General features: G+C 37.3%; 1 protein-coding gene across 1 annotated transcript; it reads left to right on the top strand.

The window, feature by feature from the left end:
- The first annotated feature begins 3199 nt into the window (after positions 1–3199).
- On the top strand, positions 3200–21578 carry MAP9 (microtubule associated protein 9). Its single transcript, XM_061476017.1, has 13 exons — positions 3200–3286; positions 4288–4384; positions 6084–6512; positions 8645–8862; positions 9243–9354; positions 11360–11610; positions 12296–12354; positions 12879–13044; positions 14225–14314; positions 15015–15176; positions 15623–15768; positions 17052–17184; positions 21368–21578. Exons 1-13 carry the CDS (start codon positions 3236–3238, stop codon positions 21476–21478), a joined length of 2025 nt encoding a protein of 674 aa, XP_061332001.1. The 5' UTR covers positions 3200–3235; the 3' UTR covers positions 21479–21578.
- Positions 21579–23400: the final 1822 nt, after the last annotated feature.

Here is a 23400-nt window from a genome sequence, read left to right on the forward strand (position 1 = left end):
CATAAAGTTGATTGTATTTCTGTCTTTATTTACAGACAAGAAAAAAAGAAGAGTATATTTTGTCAGGACAGGTATAGCCCTGCAAAATACAGTATATTGTGTAATTTCATATGAACTGGGAAGAAAATGTGAAAAGATTAATACTTGTACTTAAAATTGTCTGGGAGAATGACCCACAGGTAGAAGATCTCATTGTTGTCTAAAACCAAAGAAGCTACTTGACTCGGTAACTATGTTACTCTGCTAAACTGCTATGTATGCAAAATCCAAGAGTCAGGTGCACTCGGAGCTAGATGTCTAATTCCTACTGATGTTAAGAACAGAAACAGTCATTTATGTGTGGAGACCCTTGCAACAAACACCAAAAAACACTTTCTACAGGAATGTGCACCAACTTGGGCATTGTGTCATGGTGTTAGGTCTCCTTCAAGTACAACTTTTGACCTTGGGAAGGAATACTAAAGCAAGCACAACACCATTTCTCTCCAGTAAGGGGTTTTATCTATTTTGACTTCAGATGATTTATGGTATATGATTTTGGATTTCTTAATTTGTGTGTCATTTGTTCAGAAGAAACACTGAATCCAATCCTAGAAACTCTAGCCACATGAATAAAATAAACTACTTCTGGAAGTTGTTTATATGTATATGAGCTAGCCATCAAAAAACTCACCACAGCTGACTGCTTTCTGAATGTAACATCGTTCTTGCAGATTGGAATTACATTGCATGGTACTGCTTGTTCTAAAAGGCTTTTTTTTTAAGGTTCCGGCCATTGCAGAGAACATACACTTGGGCAGCAGAATTAAACGTTACTTCTAAGTTTATTTTAGCCAAATGAATATAGTCGCTGGGATTATTTAAGATTATTTTTCCCAATGTTCCATGTATACTTGAAAGCACAATTTTACCTTTAAACATACATTTCCTTGTCCAATTAATACCTGTCATATACGCAACAGTTACTAATTAAAGAGCAGATGATAACACTCATTTTGATGCAATAAAATCTTATCACAGAATACCAGGTTGGAAGGGACCTCAGGGATCATCTGGTCCAACCTTTCTTGGCAAAGCATGACCTAGATTAGATGGCCCAGCACTCTGCTCTACCTGTCTTCTGCTTTTTTGCCCTTAATAAGCCTCCTTTTGTTTTTTTTTCTTTTAGTTAAGCAAGACTCTTAAAAACCTTTATATTTATACTCAGAGCTCTATATTCATATTTAGGCATAAATCCTATTTATGTCAGTGGGTCTCAATGGGATTTTGCCTGAGGTAAGTCTAGAAGATGCTGATCTGATGTTCATGCATTTTGACAAAAACATCTCCACACATTTTGAGTTCTTCAGTGCTGACAGTATTGGTCTTGTTTCCTTCACATCCTACCAACTCAGTGCATTGAATATTTAACAATACAGGTGACACGAGGTCCCATTGCATGATTCATATAAATAGCATGAAAATTGAAACCAAATTTTCTTCCATCTCTATAGTATATATAAGGCTGGAAAACTGATCTAAAATAATACAATGTCTCCCATATACACCAGTGGTAATGAAAAAGAAGCTAGGATAAAGGATATTTACCAAAAAAAAAATGAACAGATTATAAAATTTTAAAATATTTTGCTGCCACCTTCTGGAATTAAATAAAGTGTGCACCTCATGTTTTTGTGGCATGGACATAATTTAGCCTGTAATAATGTTAGGGATTGCTAATATGTTAGCAATCGCTAACATTATTAATAACAATATTAATGTTAGCAATCGCTTACATTATTACAGAGAACACACACATTTGTTTTTTCTTACTTTTTAAATTCTAAACAAGTATGCCCAATTTCCACAGAGATGGAATTGCACAAAGATGGAATAGCATAGATGCAAAATTAAGGCTGAATAGAGGACAAAAAATTGTGCAGCAAGCATAACTCTCAACAAATGCCATGAAAAATCAGCATTAGTTGGTCATAAAGAAATATAGGTAAACAAAGCAGCTAGCTACTCATGGATGATACATAAATATCAATTAATCATTCACAGTTGTTAGTTTAAATCCAATGTTACCTGTTAGAACTTGGGTCCTCTTTCCCCCTAAATGTGTTGAGGTCTTTGCATAACTGCACTGTTTTTACAATGTAACTCAACATAAATAAACAAGAGGCAAACAAGTCCTAAGGCTCTGTCCTACATATTTGCTCCATGTTTCTGTCAGAGAGATTTTCTTCTGCACAACATGTGAAAATGTAATGTGTTTGGAGGAAGATTAATACATGCAAATATAACACCAGTACAGAAAGCATGTTAGAAGTCCTTTATTAGCACTAAAACAACTGGACCATGTCTTATTTTAGTAAAGGAGCAATCAGAAGCATTTAAACTGGAGGAAGAAGTGTGTATTTGTATGTAGTCCTGACGTCAACGGTTTTCTTTTGATGAATGAGATCAATATTCCCAGATCATTCTGCAGTTTGATCTCCCCATCACTGCTCATATGAAGACAGATAAGCTTGGGGACAGCCAAGGACACGTGCTGCTTGGTGAAGTGTCTGGCCAGCCAGAGGCTAGTGAGCTCCACACGTGTGTTGCCAACCACCACTGGGGGAAATACAAACTGGAGTATTAGGAGGTACAAGCACCAGGTGAATTACATTGTCACTCCTTAATCTCTAAAATTTAAAATTTTAATCTAAGATTTAAATCCAAAGGAGGACATTTTGGACAGTTAACCCAATTGGAAGAGCGTCTTCTGCCACAACAATATGCCTGTGGTGGCACACAGGTATGTCTGTACCTTGTGGGAGCAGGTATGTGTGCTGTATGTAGGGTATGGGCAGAAATAATAAACCCTGTGGACCACAGCTGGTTTGCTCAAAGCACGGGTGAGGTGACTTGGGCCCAGGTAAGAAAGTTGCCCAGTGGTGGCAGAAGGCCTCAGTTCTGATGCACAGACATGTCTGTCCTCCGCTGTCCTTAACGTCTGCGCCGGCGGCCACAGAGAACAGAGGTCCCGAAGGCCTGGACCGCCGCTCAGCGATCTAAACCTCGCAGTTACAGCACCGCGGGTGCCACCCCACCTGCAGCCCCGGCGCGAAGGCGGAGCGTTCCGCCAGCCGGTCCCGGGCCGCCGCTGGCCCGCCCTTTGTTCGGTCGCTCGGCGCCGTTGCTAGGCGACAGGCAGTGCCGCCGGGGGCAGTGCCTCTCGTAGGGCCGGCCGGCCGGCGGGGACGCCGCCATGTCTAGGGCAGGAAGCGGTCGGCGGTCGTCGGGCCGAGGCGCGGTGCAGGTGAGCGGGGGGGGGGGGCCGGGGGCGGTGGCAGGCCGCTGGCGGGGAGCGCGGCCGGTGGGGCCGGGAAGCGGCGGCGGTGGCGATTGGCTGCCAGGGGGTTTCTGCGACTGCGAATACAGCCGTTCGCTGTTAAAGACAACACGCAGAGAAAAGCAGGTTTAGCAAATCAAAATGAAAACTGGGCAGCCGGTGTCCTTGTGTGCAGACACCAAAAGCTGCCCCCTGTGCATGACCCAGGAGCCAGTAGCTACAGGATGTGGACAGCTTGACTTCCCAGTTCTTCATGGTCCTGCAAACATGTCTGGCTAAAGGACCAGCAGCAGCTGACAGCAGGTGCCTCAGGAACAGCGTAAGAGGCATGTCAAGAAACCTGTCCTAAGGCCTTCAGTGGTGTGTGACTCAGTCTTGAATCAGCTCAGATTCCTTTCTTAGTGTATTTTTAAGCTGCAAGTAAGGCTAGTTGCGTTGATAACCCATATATATGTGCTGTGTCCACGATGTCCTACAGCAAGGAGTCCAGAATACCAGTGGTTCTTCCATTGTTTCCGAGCTGCCACCTGCTTCAGGTTCTTGTCCTGCAACACTGAACAAAGAGGTCCCTGATCACCCTCCCTGTCACTGGTGGCTGTGCAGGCATTTTTGTTGTGCTGCTCTTGCCTAGCAAAACCAATGAAAAGGGAAGAAGTGTCAAATGGTGATACATAATTATTGCCAAAAATGGAAAAGGGATATGCAAGATATGTTTCTTATGGCAAAGAAATGCAAATTTAATACATGGATTTTGTACACACACACACACACACACACATATATATATAAAACAAAGGAAAGTTTGGGGAATGATGATAGATTGAAAATAGTGTATTTTACTTACCCTTCACAATAACTTACAGTTAAATAGATTAGTCTTATGTGTGTGTGGGAGGGAGGAATTGATGCTGATCTTAAAGAAGTGAGTTTTCCCTTTTATGTAAGAGTTATTTGTGAAACCATTTTAGGATGAGCTACAAAAAGCAATTACTGCACATGCAGCAAGAGAGCAAGCAGCTGAGTACTCAGATGACTTTGAGAGTGACAAAGATAATGTGCTAAATGGTAAGACAAAATATTCTTCCTTGTTGTTCTTCCCTTTCTTAACTAATTACTAGATCACAGACAATCTTTGTGAGTCAGTAGATTTCATTGTACAAGATTTTGTGTTCTAACAACTTCTAAATCATTTAGTCCTTCTCTTCCAAGTTAGGAGCAGAACTCCTAGTGGCATCAGTGGTGGTGCCAACCTCCTAGAACAGAAGCTGTTTCCCACAGTTGCGGTGGCCAGTTTTACTTCCTAGCCATACTGTTTACACCTGGATGGGACAGTAGCACGCAGCACTGTGAATGAAAATGTACATGGGCAGAGAGAAAGCTGTGTTGTCTTACTGTTTTCCCAGTCTGGACAATCAGGAAATAAGGGCTGCAGGACGCACTGCAGAGCATGCTGGTATGCTTGCCTGGCAGTGTACACTAGCCAGGATCTGGCTGTTTTTCTTAGGACAGGATGCATTTGACATTTGATAATATTTATGTTTAGTCTAAGGAGATTGGTCAAATATCTCTTCTTCCTCCTCATGTGGTGGAGCATATTAAGGGAAATATGAGTCTTAAATACCATAATGTATTTTTCAGAGTCATAGAATACTTTGGATTGAAAGGAACCTCAAAGATTACATAGTTCCAAACCCGCTACCATGGGCAGGGACACCTTCCACTAGGCCAGGTTGCTCAGAGCCCCATCCAACCTGGCCTTGATCACTTCCAGGGATGGGACATCCACAGCTTCTCTGGGCAATCTGTTCCAGTGCCTCATCACCCGCACAGTAAAGAATTTCTTCCTAATATCTAATCTAAATCTGCCCTCTTTTATTTTAAAGTCATTTCCCTTAGTCCTATCGCTACATGCCCTTGTAAAAAGTCCCTCTCTAGATTTCTTGTAGGCCCTCTTTAGGTATTAGAAGGTCTAAGGTTTCACTGGAACCTTCTCTTCCCCAGGCTGAACAAGCCAAACTGTCTCAACCTGTGCTTTTTCAAAGGACTTCCTTTGTGTCTCATTTTTCATTCACATCTGAAACATCTTTTAAAAGTTTGTGAGATGCTTTGATTTGCCTTTGCTAACAAGATTTAGAAAAAAAGCTCCTCCTGCATTAACTATGGTACGCTATCATGACACTTTTTGTTGTCTTCCTCAAGCATTTGAGCTCTGAAATTGTCACTTAAAAATAGCAGGCTGCACAAAGATAAAAATATTTTTGTTAAACACATGAACCTTAGCATTAGAGCAAATACCTCCTTTGAGTATCTTCTGGTAGATTTCAGATGGGACAGAAGTGAAGAGAATAGAATTCTTTCTATTAGAAAGAATTGTTATTCTTTCAGTAGAAGTGGATTGAATGGAGGTTGGATTCTGGTAACCAAACATGCCTAGTTTTGTGGTTGCTGACTTGCTTCCACTTATGGCACTGGAGACCTAGTTTTTTAGAAAGGATTTGAACTGCATAACAGATAAGAATTAACCAGTGAATATTTCAAGTATTTTATTTGGATTGGGTCCATGGAAATAGATGACAGGAAAGGAAGTAGAATAAGTATCTAGCTTGGTGGCTTTGCAGAGGTCACAGGTAGAGAAAGAGAAATGCTCAGAGACTTAAGTCAGGAGAATATTATATGAAAAATATTTTTCAGTTATAGAAGATACAGTTTGTGTCCCATTTTTTACACTTGTCTCAAGTGGAAGTTGATAATGTGTTATTTTCAGGTGTTGGGGAAGAACTTAATGAAAGTTATTCAAGTGATGAAAGCACTAAGAAATCAGTTGCTGTTGAGAGTCCTCTCTCAGATGATGATGCTTCACAAAAGGCAGCAGATTTGGAAAATGAAGCTGTTGATGACTTCTCTTTATCCTTTCATGGAAAGAAGCTTCAGCAAATAACACTTTTAGAAAGTGAAAACATACAGGATGACAGAAAAGATGGTGAAGAAGAATGTTTGAAGATTCAAAATGGGAGTGATGACGGAAAAAATAATAAAGAGCGTTCAGCTGCTGAAGAAGTACGGCGTGATAATAATGAAAGTGACCACTGCAATGACTTGCCTATTCATAAACTGCAAAAGAAAAGAAATCAGGAGAGAAAAATACCAATACCAAAGCCACGGGTGCACAAACCAAGAAATGCCTCAGCATCAGGTGAATAGAAACATTTGAATGTTGTTGCTCTTATTTGCTTAGCCATATTATAATATTTTAAAGTGTTATAACTTGGCTTATTTTCTGTGTTAAGTATCAGCTGCTTTGGCTTGCAGGAAATTTATTCAATATTCTTCTAAAAATACATGTTTTGCTATCCTCCAGCTTCCAGAGGCTAAACTGAACCCAACGTGGGCCAAATAGCAGGAGGTTCTTATTTCCTTTTCCTTTCAGGAGATGAAAAACAGTTGTTTTGGGTGCTACTTTGGGTCCAGCTCTTCATCAGCCTATGTCCATGGAAGGTGTGGGAGGGCTACAGAGTTGCCATCTCTGTGTGTGCATAGCACAGATTCACACAGTATCCACAGCATATATGTACCCTTTAATGGAAAGGTCCTTAAACAGGCATCCCTTCTCTAGGGCCAGTGAAGTTGGACTGCAGTGTTCACAAATACAATGTTGAAATTGTGATGCTGAGACATCACAGTGCTATAATGTAACGGAATCCAGAAAATGAGCTGCAACCAAAACATTTTTGAATGATAGACTTCTCGTCGTCACAAAATTAAAACTTCAAATGTTCTTTTATTTTGAAGTTACTGAGCCACTTTTAATATAGTCAAATATATTAAAAACCTGAACTTTAGTGTTTCATTATAGGAATAGCTAATTAATTTTTAATATGAAAAGAGAAACTTTCTGATAACTGACTTTATATACTTTTACAAATTTCAAATATCAAAGGACTTCATATTTTTTATCTACTTCCTAACATGAGAAAAATTCGTTCTGTTTGATGTTGAGAAAAATTTATGACTGTCATTACCTGTGATGGAAGATTACAACTTTGAAATTGATAGAGCATGATTAGTGATGTCAGCTCCTTTTTTTCATTCCACATGATGGCACCAAAGGGCTGGATATGTGACTGTGCAGCTAGGCAGATGGCTTTCCTTACCGGTATGCTTGTGTAGTTTTAGACTGGCAGAAGACGTAATCCTTTTCTTCATGTGGATCTTAAGTAGTACAGTGGTACTAGCATATTATCATCAGTAGTCAACCGTTGCAAATTTTCTTGTATTAGATAAATTGATCTCAGTCCAACAGAGGAGGTGATTATCCAGAGATTAATCAGCTTTTTCTGCTGCTTTGATTTTTCTTGTGATTTACTGTATGGAAAAACTGTTGGTGCACTTGCAGGAACATTGTGACTTCTTAGCTCTCTTAACTTTACACTAATTACATAGACATTACTCAGGTGACTGCTGGATGGGTCTGATGATTCTCTCATTTCCTGTGATAGAATTGCATGAACTAGGGACTTAGTAAGAAATGCTTATGTGTCAATGCGTGGAACTAGATAAGTGTTTCTATGTGGATCAGCATGCATAAAGAAAAAGGCAGGTAGAAAGGTTATATAGCCTGATTTTGTTGGTAGTGGGCCAGGGGGAAGAAAACGTGAAAAAGGTAGCATTGCTAAGCAGGAGGAAGGTGAGAAGCCAGAGGACAGAAATCTGTGAGAAATGTTTGCATGGTGGTTCTGCTGCCCAGTGGCCGACAGCCTTAGGCAGGGAGCAGAGATGTCATTGAAGAAGCTAGAAACCCAACGCAAGCCCTCCTCTTCAACTGCACTTCTTAATGATGTCTCCTCCTACCTAGGTTGCTCTGTTCTGCACCATGCGGAGCAAGTGAAGCAGTCTTCCCTTTGTACCTTCACTAGTAGATAACTGGAGAAGCAGAATTGCAGAAAGGGTTTCTTACAACAGAACTGTATTAAATATGCTCTCTTCTAGATTTATGAAAACTCTGTCTCTCTCTCTCTTAATTGCAGATAAGCCCTTAAGTGTAGTTTCAATATGTACAGAGATAATGATAAATGGAAAAAATAAGTTCATAGATTGTCTATGTAGAGATTATATTAGAAGCTGTAAAACTTTCATTAAACTTTGTGAAAAAGTGGCTGTAACTCTTTATATAGATGTTTGTATATGGCCTCACTGTGTTAAGAAAGCTGTGCTATTATTTAAATAGCTCATTTAACTGAAAATAGTTGAATCTGTCTTGACATAGTAGTGTTCCAGACTAAAATGTCTTTAACTAGACATAACTGAAACTGTAATGTTTATTTTCAGCTGAGGATGTCAGCATTCCTTCATTAGATACCTGTTCTAGACCATCACCTCAACGACGAAGTATGTTGAGAAAAAGTAGTCCTGTGGAAAATAGGACAGAAGGAAAAATAACTTCTAGAAAAGAATTTTCTTCATTTTCGGCATCGTCATCCCTAACTGCTAAGAATGCCCAAGCCACATCCAAGAAAAAACTGCTTGCTAAAATCCCTGGTGCTGAAGTAAGAGAGTATATGTGTTGATATTTGCCATCTGCATTGAAAACTTGAGAAACTAAGTTTCATTTAGCTGACAAAACTTTCAGGGAGAAAAATAGAACAAAAAAAAAAGGAGTGGGAAAAAATGTCTTTGCCAGTAGCATTCTTTTGAGGGCCAGATAAAAGAATATCACTGTTTTTATTTCTAACTAGAAACAGGATTTTGTGATGGTTTGCAGCCATATGTGCTGATTGTGCATGTATTTCTACAAATATAAAATAAGATTTATACTTCTCCTAGAGAGTTCTGACACGCATTCTGTCAAAGTATTATAAAGTCAAGTTAAATTATACTGATGTGCTATGATTTGCTCACTTATATGTCTGTCACTTTCTGATCTCAGGGTCCATGCCTAGAGAGTATTTTACCATCATATTCCATTAATTTTACTTCCCCAAATGAAAGATTTGGAGACTCCGATTTCCTGATGTGTGGAGAAGCACCACCTGTAAAAGGTAGAGCCTAGATACGTACAACGAGATATTTGTTAACCATTTATACCTTAGTAATATCTAATGGTACAATACAAGCAATCTTAAAATCAGCAGCATTCTTAATTTCCGTTCTATTCCCTTGCAGTATCTTTCTCATGCCCTTGTGTCTTCTTCTTTTCTGATTTTGAGAACGGCCTGGCCTAGCCTCCTTGCAGATATGTTCAAATACAGTATCATGCCAGGTACTGAGAGATTTGGTCTTAGAGGCATCCCAGGAATAGAAAGAAGAGATTAAAGTTGGACAATTTAGATTTTGTACTTTGACTTATGTCAAGGGTATGCATCATTGATTATAAGCATCTTTGAGGCTTAAGTCATTTGATTTCCTCTTGCAGTCAACGTGACTAGGGTAGACCTTTCATTTCTTCTTTCACTTTTCCCAAAAAGTTTAATATAAACTGAGTTGTGGGATTTTTTGCCCTTTTTTTTTTTTTTTCTTTTGATTTGTGAATCACTAACAGTTCTTAGGGGTGTGCAGACCCTTTAAGAAATACCAGATCTGTAGGCTTCTCAACAGTATCCATTGACTTTACCTTTCTTAGCCCCCTTTTTTTCAGACTGGTTACAAAAAATATGTGGTCACAGGTTGAAAACCACTGGAATGGGCTTTTAGAAACCTTTTTACCCATCACTGTACTGGAATGGGTAGATTCTCCACATGCAGGGACAGCATAAGAGAAAGAGAATAATAAAGGTGGTGGTGTCAGGACAAAGGAGGACATAGAAACAACGATACAGAGACTTTAACAAAGGCAGAGGAAAAGGGATTGGAAAAAATTGCTTAAGTGTGATGCTGAAGTGTGCAGGTGTAAGAATTCCCAGAAGACTGATCAAACTTGTATAGCTTGAACTGTCAAGAAAGTAACTACAATAATAATACATGCAAGTTTCATGTGGCATTTCTCAGCTAAGGGAAGGTTGGTATTTTGTATCCATTTTGCAAACAAAGCTAAACTGACTTGTGTGTGAAGTTTATCCTATATAGTGCTCATAGTAAATCTGCTGTCACCAGTGCCGTGTGTGCTACATGCTGCGGCTTAATTGGAGTTGTACAGTTTCTGATGCCAACAGTTTACATAGAGTTTTACTATCTAGTAAGTGTAAAGTAAATGAAAGTTTACATATCAACACATAATAGAAAATGATTCATATAAATTCAGAATCCTCCTTGTCACCTAGAACTTACCCTCATCATTGTAAATCTAGGTTAATTTTTTTAGATTGTCAGCACTGATACTCCTTTCTTCAGGTAACTTGGAGTTAATCTCTCAATCCACAATTCGTATTTCTTTTGAGAATTCCATCTAAAGATTGTAGAAGACTGTAATTTGGAGTTTACCATGGCCTTTTCTGGTTTGTGTCTGAATTGTTTTGCAAATTTAAATCTTTGCATTGGTACAGATCTGATAAAAAGGGGGGTTTAAGTATTATTAATAGTTTCATAAATGACAAGTTCACCATTTAGGCATACATTTAATTTGAGGTGATGTTTAAATCCCCACCACAGGATCTTTCCATTGTTTCCCTGTGTGTCCTGTACCCCTGAAAAACACCACACAATGAAAGCAGTTTTTGTGACCCAAGTTGTTGTAGAAACTTCATTAGTAGTTTGCTAGATGTCAGAAGAACTCTTGCTGTGGTTGCAATGGCTCTTGCTTTTGTTTTTTCCATTAGAACCGTGTTTGGGTGGTAAGGCAGATGGGAAGTTTTGCCTTTGACGTGCTCCCACGTTCCAGAATGTTTGTTAAAACTTCAGTCGCTACTCCAGTCTTACATGTATATACAATACAAATGAATACTCTTCTTAACAGTCCATATAGTTCTTAGAAAGAAGTATACAGAAAAAAAAATTATATCAAATTTTGTAATAAGTTTCAGAAAGTGATGGTTTTAGTGCAGAAATAACAATACTTGGAAACAATGAAATTCTTGTTAATGTGTCTTTTCAATATTTTTTTCCTGTTAGATCAAGATCAGATCAACGCCAGTGACTTGAAACTGAAGAACAATAATAGAAAATCCTCTGCTGTGACAAAAGCAATGATGAACACAGTAAATGAGGAAACAAAGAAATTAGAGAAGTCAGCAGAAGATAGTTCAGATGAAAAGGTGAAAACAATGGAGGGGCAAGTAGTAACTGATACAATACAGAAGGTATCGGTAAATGATCAATCTGAGCATGGGGAGGCAAAGAACACTTCAGAGGACTGTATCAAGGTATTATTCATATGCATTTTTACCATTGTTTAGAACAATGTCCTAGAAGCACAGTGAAAAGTAAAGTTACTGTTGGTACCTTAAATGTGCAGACCTCTGTAAAGCTGATAATTTATCTCTGGCTTCTAGAATGGAGGCTCTGAGAAATTCTGTGTAGTTTTAAGGAAGCTGTAGGAAATACCTTTTACACAAATAATTTAAATCAAATAAATGTGTTTGCCAATCTTAAGAAATAACCTTATCCAAATGAAAACATCAAATCGCTGTTGTCAGGTTAGAAGAATTGAAATGGGCAGTGTATGTTGGCCGAGAATGGAATCCATGGCGTGACTTGAATAATGGATAAGATGCAAAGCACTTTATCATAGGAAAGAAAATATGTAGATATACTTAACTGTTAAAGTTAAGTATTAAAAATGGTTAAAAGTGTTGATATAATAACAGGGAAACTTCTTTTTTTTTTTTTTTAATTTCTTACCCTGTACTGTACCCTTTCTATATTAAAGTGGTTTTCTTGCCTATTCTTCTAACATCATATGATCACAGAATGTTTTGAGTTGGAAGGGACGCATAGGGATCATTGAGTCTAATTCCCTCCCAGCATTGTTAGATTGTAGAAATCTGTTTAATCCTGGTCTGGTTCTGTTACATAACTATAATTTTACTTTTCCTCTGTGTTTCTTAGAAACTAAGTGAAACAAAAGAGAGTGTTCTACAAGTCAGGAAAGCTTCTTTATCTGACAGGTAAGGGAAAGGTGCTATGTATCAGACTCCACAGAGTGTGAGGTGCATGTAACTGCCCTGACAATGCTTCTTCATTCTTGTTTTCTGTCAGCATTGTCTTCACTGCTGACAACTAAACAGGTAAAAAGTTTAGTGGATGTAGCCTGCTATTCTAACCCTTGGTCAAGGTTGTACCAGATCAGATTCCAAGTCTTTTGCCAGTGTCTGTAATGAGTGCGGTCTACTAGCTCCACCAGTGTATCTAGTTCGTGATGTCTTTACAGGTTTTAAGCTGGTTTGTAGGTAAATGAGCAAGGGATTTTTAAACTTTCTTTGGCTGGATATGTTGAGTAGTGGCTTGTTTTGGGAATAATAAAGCCCTCAGGAGAAAATGGGCTTCTTCCTCTTTCCCCTATGCCCAGCCAAGTGCATGTAGAGACAATCACAGTAACTTTTAATACACACTGAGATAAAAGGAAGACACCTTGGTATCAACTACAGTAAATGGAAAAGTCGATAATATGTGTGTCTTGATATTTTTATAGGTCTCTGTGTTCTGCACACTTGAAGAAAAAAGTGAAAGCTGTTCCATCAGCTACACCTGTTTCATCTCAGTATATGGGATCATTAAAGGTGTTGGAGGATAAACATGTGCAGAAGAACAGTACAGAATTTAACAAAGCAGATAGTTTACGAGCAGCTGTTTTTCAGGTAGATCATAAAACCAAACAAATAAGAAATGAACAAAACAACCAACAAACAAAACTATGCATATAAAGGCCCTGTTATAGGAGTTGACACCTCCTATTTCCTGGAGATCAGTATTTCTCAGTATATTCTTTGCATATGCTTACAGGTATAATAATCCTTTTATTCTGTTGGCTATGCCTTGTTGTCAAATATGGACTAAAAAGCTAGCTATGAGGGACATACCATGTTTCACAATTTATTATGTCAGACTATTTCTGGACATATATATTATTTTTCTTCATTTCTGCTTCTTCCTAAACATAGATAAGTGTGTAGCTTCAAGTTTCTTTTCCTGCTATGTTCTATTAAGTTGGCATTCAGGAAAAGTGTCTAGTCTAGTATTCTCACCAGAAGGATTAATCTATGTGGATTGCGTGTAGAATTTCATAAAGATTAGTTTGTGGGTTCCAACAGATTTTTGCTACTAATCTGTGTGAGATTTATTTACTTTTATTTACAGATGCTGTTCATATTTGTATGTGTTTAGAATACTGGTTATTGTTCTAGAACAAAATTTCAAACCTCAAATACATACTTACATTGTCTCCATTATTTTTAAAGGTAAAATAGGCTTAATTTAGGACACTTGCATCTCTAAGCAGCCTACCAAATATTTAGTTAAAACTTGAAAATTTAAGTCTGATAGCTCATAACACTTTATGAATACTTGAAGCGTCTCTTTTCACAGTTGGATTTTATTCTCTTAATTATAGGTAGACAATTATAGTGACAATAAATGTAAACAATGTTCAATATACCAAGTGATGAGAATCCTTATTCCATTCTTCCTTTTTTTTTTAATGCTTACTTTTTTTGTAGTTTTTTAAAAGATTTTTTAAAAGGTTTTTTTCTTAAAGATTCTTAAACTTTTTTGTATTTTACAGCCATAGTTTAGAACCTTAGACTTTTTTGATCACAATGTTTATGTGATCACAGCTTGGTCTTCCAAATGGAGTAGTTATTTAAGTAGCTATTTAAGTAGTTATTTAAGTAGTTATTTAAGTAGGAAGAATTTAGAGTAATTTTGGTGGTCATTATATTGGTGCTACTCTAATAACATTTGGTTGTTTTAACAGAACTTTTTTAGTTATAGCTTTAAAAGATTTCAAAAGTATAAAACTCTTCTAAATGATTCTCACAGAATTGGTTGGAAATGAAAAAGCACTTCCTACAGGAATCAAAGAGGATTGAAAAGGAGAAAGCTGAAAATCTAAGGAACAATATTGAAAAGGTTTGTTTACATTCTTGTTTAAGAAGTTGACAAACTATAGTTCTTTGAAGTATGCTTACCTGTGCTTTATGCCTAATTACATCACTGCTATTCTAAGGCATCCTGTTTTTTCTAAATAGCATGAGGTGAGTCAAAACACTAAATGGTGTGTCCTACTTATGGTTGCTATAAAGTGTGTGTGACTGATGCTTCCCTACACATTTTCATAAGGTATGTTAGAAGTGTGCTTTGTAATTTTCAGGTTTGTTTACCTTGGGAGGTGCAACCCTTGAGGTGTTAAGTTTCAATTTGTCATTAAATTTGTCCTATGTTAGAAAATGTATGTGCTCCCTGTCTCAAGAGATGATTATCTATGGAAGACTCTATTTTGATTAGTACCATACAAAATTCTTAGATTTGGCTTTTAAGTATTTATGATGTTTCACTTCTAAGCATTTAACATGTATTTCATATTCTTTTACACATATTTTGCAGGAATAGTTTGTCTCGATTAAGTTAAATTAAAAATGAGCATAGAAATAAACCACTCTGTGTAGTTAACATTTAATACTGAGTATTACTTGGAATGTTGTCTGCAAATCATCTTCCATTTCTGTATCACTCTATCTCATCCTACATTTGATAATGAGTTTAAAGCATACTATTTCAATTATAGTTTTATATTTAACTGCATTTAAATGTACACTTATTTTCATTCTAGAAAGAAGCTGTTAAAAGAGAGGAAGCAATTGCATCTTTTGAAGCATGGAAAAGGAAGAAAGTGAGAGAAGCAAAGGAGTTAAGGGAAAAAAAGAAGCTTGAGGAACGTAAGAAAAATGAAGCGGCAGAACAGAATAAGGATAAAAGTGAAGCAGCACAGAAGGTGATGTGAAATATGTACATGAATGAGTATCGGATATGGTTCAGGAGATTGTTGAGAATAATTTTGACTAATCCAGTAAGAGATAGAAACAACCTAGAATCTAAAATCCAAACATAGTAGTATTTTAAGAAAGCTCATATTAGATTCTGTTCTGTTGGAAGTATGTAATGTTAACCTTTGCACCCGAACAGACATTTTTTTCCATATTTCTGTTTGACTGATTGAACATAAAATAAACTCCATATGAATACACTGGCAATGAACTGGGAAAAAATAATTTATTCTTTTAGATACAGTGATACCCATTTCTGAGCAATGCTACAAACAAATATTCCAAAATTGGAATATGCAGAAATTAGAAAAAAATAATAATTCAGAAAAAGCAAATGAAGTACTGACAAAAAGGTGAGGGATAAGATTTCTAATGAATCTGTAGTTTTCTTCAGGCATTTGAAAAATGGAAAGAAAAAAAAATGGAATATTTAAGAGAACAAAGCAGAAAGGAAAAACAGTCTGAATCAAGAAAGAAGAAGAAAGAAGAGGAGCTGGTTGCAGAGAAGAAGAGAGACAGCAAGTCAGCAGTTGAAAAATGGTACTACTCCACTGGGGTTTGAAATATCATAGTTTCCACATCTTTGTTTATAAATGCAACAGGTCTTCTGTGAGTGCTTGGTGTGCTTTTAGTTGAGAGACAGTGACATGCTTGGGATCACAATCTTCAGTCCCAATGGAGAACAAGTGTAACAATGAGAACAAGCTTCTTTCAGTTTAGTAACTTCAGTGCTTTCCTCCCCAGAAGGCTACTGACTAAGCAGAGATACTGAAACTGAGAAGTAATATTCATTGAGTGGTTTATGAGAAGCTCAGCATGAGCTGACAGTTCGTGCTCAAGGCCCAGACGGTCAACACTGTCCTGGTCTGTTTCAGGTGATTCTGCCCCTCTGCTCTTGTGAGACCCCAGCTGTGGAGTACTGTGTCCAGCTCTGGGGACCCAAGAAAAAGAGGGAAGCGGACCTCTCGGGGGAGTCCAGAGGAGACAACAAAGATGATCAGAGGGCTGGAGTACCTTTCCTATGGAGACAGGCTGAGAGAGTTGGTCTTGTTCAGCCCAGCCTGGAGTAGAGAAGGCTCTGGGGAGACCTTAGAGCAGCCTTCTAATTCCTAAAGTGTGCCTACAGGAAAGCTGAAGTGATAGGACAAGGGAGAATGGTTTTAAACTGAAAGAGGGTAGATTCAGATTAGATATTAGGAAAAAAGTCTTTACTATGAGGGGGGCAAGACACTGGAACAGGTTTCCCAGAGAAGCTGTGGATGCCCCATCCCTGGCAGTGTTCAAGGCCAGGCCGGGTGGATGGAACTGCATGATCTCTGAGGTCCCTTCTAACCCAAACCACTCTATGATTCTGTGATTCTATAATTTGTCGTCTGATTAGTCTCATGCTTCATTACCAGGCCATAGGAAGGAAGGTAAATCTTTATGTAAGAGTTCTGTGGAATAAAAAGTGTGAATGTAGATATATTCAGAAGCAAATGAGATGTGTTTGCTGGAGCAATTCTTTGTTAGTTCTACAAGACAAAGAGTTTTCGTAGAATATGTGCAACTTACTATTGTTCACTGAAGTTTTAAGTCTGTTTTTTTTATATGATACCAAATAAGAGTGAAAGTAGTACAGAAAAGCTGATAGCATGCTAGAATAGTAGGTTCATATATACCTTGGTAATACATAAAGATGTACTTTGAAGATTGTAAATATATATTCTTGATCTTTTATCAAATGTGTAAAATATCTTTTGACTTAATTTAGTTAATCAGTCACAGATGCATCATTTATTCTGTTACATGATGATCTCCTGTTATTCCCTGTCATTATACAGGAATGAAAAAAAGGAAGAATATATAAAACAGAAGAAAGCAGAAAAAATCCAAGAGAGAAGAAAGCAGGAAATTCAACAGGCGAAGAAGGAAGAAAAAAACAAAAAAGCTATGGAGGAATATGAAAAATGGCTGGTATATTTTTCTTTTCACTTTGTCAAAACTAGAAAGATTAATGAATTAATGAGTGTGAACACTGAAGTATTGCTATGCTAATGTTTTTTCATGCTGTTATGAGTGAGGCCAGATGATGGCAGCATTACATAGGTAGTTCCCCAAATTTCTGAAGCAAAATTGGTAAAATATGGTGGGCTTGATATTTAGCATGCAAGAAAACATATTCTGCCTACCTACGTGTCATAGTGTTTTGCATTTTACAATTAGTCTTAATTTTTTGACATTCCATGTCAGGAGCAACCATCTCTGAGGGGCCGGCCAGCCATCCCTGCAAACCCAAGCAGCATCACCAGCAGCAACAGTGTGCATATATATTCAAAGAAGCATTTAAAGTGGAGACTTGTATACCTTAAAATTGATGAAGGCACTTGTAATGAGCATATCCATTTACTAGACAGGGTGGAATTCTGGTGCTCCCAGCTATATTTTTCCTGCAGCAGTGTACTTTGATCGCAGTTCTTAAGCAGAGAACTAACCTAGTACTCAAGTCCTAACAATAACGCAGCTGGTTTAAGGTCCTTAACATTCAGTTACATAAAAGAGCAAGAACCTGCATGTCTTCCCTTCTATTTTCAAACCTTTTTAGTCTTAGGTTTAAGTCCTTTAAGATCTTTTTCGACCTGTTTCCCTGTCACAACGCCTCTGATTTCTGTAATCATTAGAAAGATGTGTTTTGTTTGGTCTTCGTTGTCAAGTGATTTCCAGCTCAGTTTTGACAAATAATTAATGTCCCATCTTAGACTATTTCTTCCTGGTTTCCAAGGAGTTGCTATCCTTTCAGTAGCTAACGCTCTGTCCCAGTATGCTCCACTTACTCAGACTATCCTGAATTAGTGTAGTTGTACCAAAGCATGAAGTTACCTCTCACTGTGCATTTGACTTCTTTGCAGTCTTGGACTCTGTATGAAGGTAAAAGAATTATCTTTTTGGGGGGAATGTAATGTGCTGCCTGGCACATGCTCCCCTATCCAAATAGTGTATAAATTCATGAGGTCATCACTTCCATGAGATTATTAATAAAAGTTTTACTAGTTGGAGGAATGACTAGAGGATGTACAGGTGTCTACGTAAGACATAGAGTTCAAAAAATAAGCAGGTGTTGGAGGATATGATAGGTACTGAATTGGTTGGCAGAGGAACATCTGAAATTGTCTCATGTTCAGTGTCTATGTGCAAGTGTTTACTGATGTGTCTCATTCCTGGTCTTCACATTATTGCTTTCAGAAACTGTGCCAGCTTTTGCAGCTAAAACACTTTTATTTGAGAAAGCATATCAGACAATAGGTCTGTATTGTGTTTGGCCAGAATATTATCTCACTTTCTACAGTAATAGAGAAAATACACACCTTCAGTGAACTGCAGGAGAGAAATGCCCATGAAGTCCCAATGTATTATCAAGGGAACTAGGATGATATCTGCCTACAGGTAGATAAACAAGCATCAAATCTGAGAGGGCAGAATTGTGGAAGCCTTTTAAGTGCATTACGTCAAATAAGAGGATTTTGTCTGAAGGGAAATAGAATAGGGGTAATATGGTGGGAAGTATTCTACTATGTTTTCATTAACAAGTAACAGAAATACATGTGTAAATTCATCCTCAGCTTTCCTGAACCAGGTGTTGACTATAATGCATGGGTAAAACTGACATAAAAATCTCCTTGTAGTTTTTCTAAAATATAAGTAACATTCTGCTTTTATGATAATGGAAATTTTGTTACTTACACTTTTAGAGGTCATTTTGTGAATGTTTGATAACATAAGTGCATAGAGAAGATTACTTTTTAAGCATGAAAATAAAGGCCCTGAAAAAGGCTATTAACACTTGTTAAATACTAACATAAAAAGGATAATCTTGAGCTTAGATACTTTAGTACTGCGGAGGAAATTTAAGCTTCTGGTTTATTTGTTTATTTCATAGTATTTGCCTCTTGCTGCTCACCAAGTAGTCTCCAAGCTAATTTAGATATTTTGCTTGTTAAATGATCGTTTTTTACTTAATGCATAATACTAAAGTCCACTCCTGTTCTGAGGAGTAGAACGTGGAGAGGAACATGTGGGAAGTTTATAATGACAGATCAGTTTAGTTTCCATTATTCCTAAGACAGTAATCTTGATACCTGTTTTATGTAGAGAAGAGTGAGTATCCTAGATGTAATATGTTCTCCATTCCATGTGGCAAACATTAAGCTAGTATGAGTTGATGAAAAGTAAGGCTGCTTTCAAATAATTCTTGAAGATCAATGTAGTACGTTTAAATGCCCTAGAAGTTTGAAATTTTACCTTGAGGTTGAGCATGCTCAGCACCTATTTTTGGCATTCTAAAGCTGCTTAAAAACATCATGAAATGATGTACTAGGTGAATCTTACGGATTTGTTGCTTTTCTGGGTTAGAAACAGCTGACGTGCGTTATTCATTTCATATGATTTAATAAGATCTATCTGAAAATACTTTATATATTGGAATTTTAATCTCCTGGCATTGCAGTATGTTAGAAATAAGGCCGTTATTGTTACTCTTTTTAAACGTTGTAAGTCTTCTGTCCTATCTAAAATTCAGTTATTACATGGTAGTCGTACTGCTAAAGAATGTGATCTTCCCAGAATTATGTAAGTGAAAAATGTGTTCATCTTACTAGGCTATTGAGTAGGAAACTTCCACAGAGAAATCAAGCTGTACAATAAAGTTGATGTAGCGTATGACAAGCTATAGTTATTGATTTAATCTTTTATCATTTCTTCTCCTTTTAGTTCAAATAACATTTATTATTTTAGGGAAGATTTTATCAGTTGTGTCTTGTGAAAATATCAACTATAGCTAGGACTAGAACATAAAGTTTTGTTTGTATTGAAGGCAGAGAATAAGTCTACAGCTCTGTTGAAAGCAGAGAATAAGGGAATAAGGGCTAGGATCATGAGTTATGTAAGACTGCCATTTGTCTTACTGCTATCTTGAAAGAGCAGGACTTACACTGCAGTACAGTTTCATACATGTGTAAATGCGAAACTTTTAGAATGCTTCAAAATACTGGCTGATAGGCTGCAGAAGTGGAAGGGACCAAGGTTGGATTTGGTACAATTAATGATCTTAAGCCTTTATTACATCTTTACTACCAATAATGCGTATGCCAGTTCTTAGTCCTAGGAATGAATGCACTGTTCATGTGCCAGAAAGCCAGCTGCATGTCAAATGGGGTACTGTGCTCTGGTCCATAATGTCAGCCTTGGTTCCACCAAGAGAGAAATTGCTTTAAGTCAGTTAAGTGGTCTGCTCAAGCATGCAGCACAAACCTGCAGGTGCAATACAAAAAAACACTTGCACCCATGAAGAACTAACTCTCCAGTGCAGATGCACCCTTAGCTGCTGTCCTCACAATTATGAAATGGCAGTCATCTATATAAAATAAGCATAAAAACAATGCTTATTTTATATAGAACAGAACAACATAAAAATTAAAAAATAATATAAATAATTGCTATTTATTTTTTGAATGACATGTCTTTTGAAAATCATTAGTCATTCAGGCACAAAAAGAATATTGTAAGTATCTTGCCAATCCTTCAGCATGCTAATTGCCCATCACTGGAACAATAGAAAATATCATCACAACCTTGCAGTTTATAGGTTAGATAGATACTTGTTTATAATTAAATTTTTTAATTCCCAATTTGCTCTAGTACATAGGAAGCGTGATTTAATAAGTACAGAATGTTACAAAGATGTATCAGTGTTCTCATTACATGTGAATAACATATTTAGCATTGTGATTTAGGTATCCTTTTAGCAAAAATAGGTGATTGAGACTAATTATATACAAGACAAATACAGTACCTAATCCACTAGGCTTTCTGTTGGGCTTTTTGCTTAGAGAGTGCTCAAAGTCAGCCCATCCTTGAGGCAGGAACCTTAATTGTAAATGACATCGAATGTGCAGCCTCTTGTGTTTCATTTTGCAATGTGTGACTGAGTCCCTGAAAGGGGTGCACTAAGCTCCAAAAGGTAAATCTGCATTGCATGTTAACTTTTCTTTTCACACAAGAAAGGTATAACAATAATTGTAACTTTTCTGTTGGCTTTTTTTTGGTGGGGACTTTGTTTGGGTTTGGTTTTTGGTTTTTTGACACTTTTTTTTTTTGTTCTCAGGAAAAGGTAGAGATGAGAGAGCAGCTTGAGAAGAAGCAAAAGAAGTTGCAGGCTCTTCGTGGGTACGGAGTGCCTTCTCACTGGAATCCACCTGGCAAAGTCACATATTAAAAGAATTACTGAGCTGTCTATTGACTTCTATGAGAAAAGATGATCCACAATGTTCTGACAATGGTAGTCATTATTTCAATAAGAGCTGATTTTCACTGAATCCGTTATAGATGTTGCATCCTTTCTTTTTAGATTGTTACATTGTGAAATATAAATTAAAACTGCGTCAAGCAGAAACAGGATTTCATGGGGACAAATCCAGTCAGCCATGTGATGCTACAATATGTAATGCATATAATGTAAAATGATCCGGGACTAAGACTGTAGCTGTTAATACCATAGAATCATAGGATAGTAAAGGTTGGCTTGGAAAGGAACTTAAGATCACCTAATTCCAAACCCCCTGCCAATTCAGATCTTCCATAGATTTCCTGCTTCCTGCAGGAAACAGCAGTTTCAGAGGCATGTTTTGCAGTTCATGCAAAACCTTACATGAGAACTGCAAGGGCAAAACAGTGGTACTTTCATGTGGCGACCTTAGACACTGATATTTTTTTTTTTTTGGAACTTAATTTAAAGGCTTCTGTGGGTGTTTATACATGATCAAGTAAATCCTTCCCAAGCACATTTTCATGATTGCTAATGAGCTAGTTGCTGTAGTAAATTATTAAAATTCCTTCCTTTTTTTTTTTTATTTTTTCTTGGCTATTTGCCTCACTATTTGGAAAAAAAAAGGCAAGACTATGTGTCTTTAGAGATCTTCAAATCTCTTGTTTGCCTGCTGTCTAAACTCAAGCTGTTACTTACATTTGTATTTTCTGTTTGAATTTTAATAATCACTTCAGATCAGATTTGCTCCTCAAGTGTGTATTCTTAAAAAAAGAGCAAAACAAAACAAAAACCACAAACAAACAAACAAAACAAAACCAACATTGCCAACCAAGAAGAAAACTTAGTCTATAAATTATAAATGTATTTTCTCAAATGAGAATCTTGCTGCTGTTTAGACTGACAGCCTCCTCAGGAAGTCAAAGGAACATTTGAGAAGGACTTTTTCACTCAAGGCCTGTGCTGTTCATAAATCACAGAGATAGTCATTAATTCTGCATTTCATGTAACCCTGGGGCATCTCTTCAGAAACAGAAAACCACAGGACCAACAACCAGATTAATTTCTTTAGTTTCCTGATGTTTTTCTAAGTTTTAGTGAGATTTACTTAGGATTTAGACGTGTTTGGTTTTGTTATAACTGTTTCTGTTGCCAGAATGCTGAACAGGTGAAATTTATTGCTAGAATGTATGTAAAGGTGAAATCAGAAGGATATCTGTTCTGGCTCATTTTTTAATATGGGCCTGTTCATTAATTTTAGTATGACCTTTAGTTTTGTGAATTCCTAATTCAGACTTTTTGTGAAGTTTTAAGACAGAAAGAAGCTGGTGCTAAAAGGCTGAAAGATAAGATATATTTGTTAGTAGGTAACGGAGTACTTACCATCATTAACCTAGTTTTATCTATACCCAGTACAGAGGAAGGCTTGTAAACTGTACAGTATTCCTGTTGCATATAATCTATAAATCAGCAGTTTCAAGATGAATCTGCTAATCTTGACAACAATGGGTAGGTTTCACTAGTAGTTGTGCTGGATTTGGGTACAGCCACATCATCTGACAATCAGATTTGATTCACTGTGAGGAGGGGTTGCAGATTTGATACAGCTTCTAGATTATGAAGTATTTTTATTCAGGTTCAGGTTTTAATATATTGCCTGGCATTTTATATTGTGGCTGCCTTTCACAAACCTTGTTCATGGTAGCCGTGTTGTGTATTGGGGTTTTTGAGCAGGTCTGTGCTGGTCCTACTTCTTGCTTTCAGCTCTGTTTCTTCCTCAAAACTGAGCTGGACCTGCCTTTTATTTATTTGTTCTCACTTTCTGCCACTGGGCTGCACATGCAGAAATATCGTGGCTGGAAGAGTTTTTGTTC

This window comes from Pezoporus flaviventris, unplaced genomic scaffold (assembly GCF_033815535.1).
Source record: "Pezoporus flaviventris isolate CSIRO_AGI_PZ_B2104156 unplaced genomic scaffold, CSIRO_AGI_Pfla_v1 ptg000002l, whole genome shotgun sequence".
Classification (NCBI taxonomy): domain Eukaryota; kingdom Metazoa; phylum Chordata; class Aves; order Psittaciformes; family Psittacidae; genus Pezoporus; species Pezoporus flaviventris.

What these genes read in the sequence shown, in the direction of transcription:
- MAP9 (XM_061476017.1), top strand. Translation starts at nt 3,236, where the DNA reads ATGTCTAGGGCAGGAAGCGGTCGGCGGTCGTCGGGCCGAGGCGCGGTG. An exon ending in CTTCAGAGGACTGTATCAAG is followed by an intron (nt 11,611 to 12,295) that starts GTATTATTCATA and finishes TGTGTTTCTTAG; the next exon opens with AAACTAAGTGAAACAAAAGA. An exon ending in AGGAATATGAAAAATGGCTG is followed by an intron (nt 17,185 to 21,367) that starts GTATATTTTTCT and finishes TTTTGTTCTCAG; the next exon opens with GAAAAGGTAGAGATGAGAGA.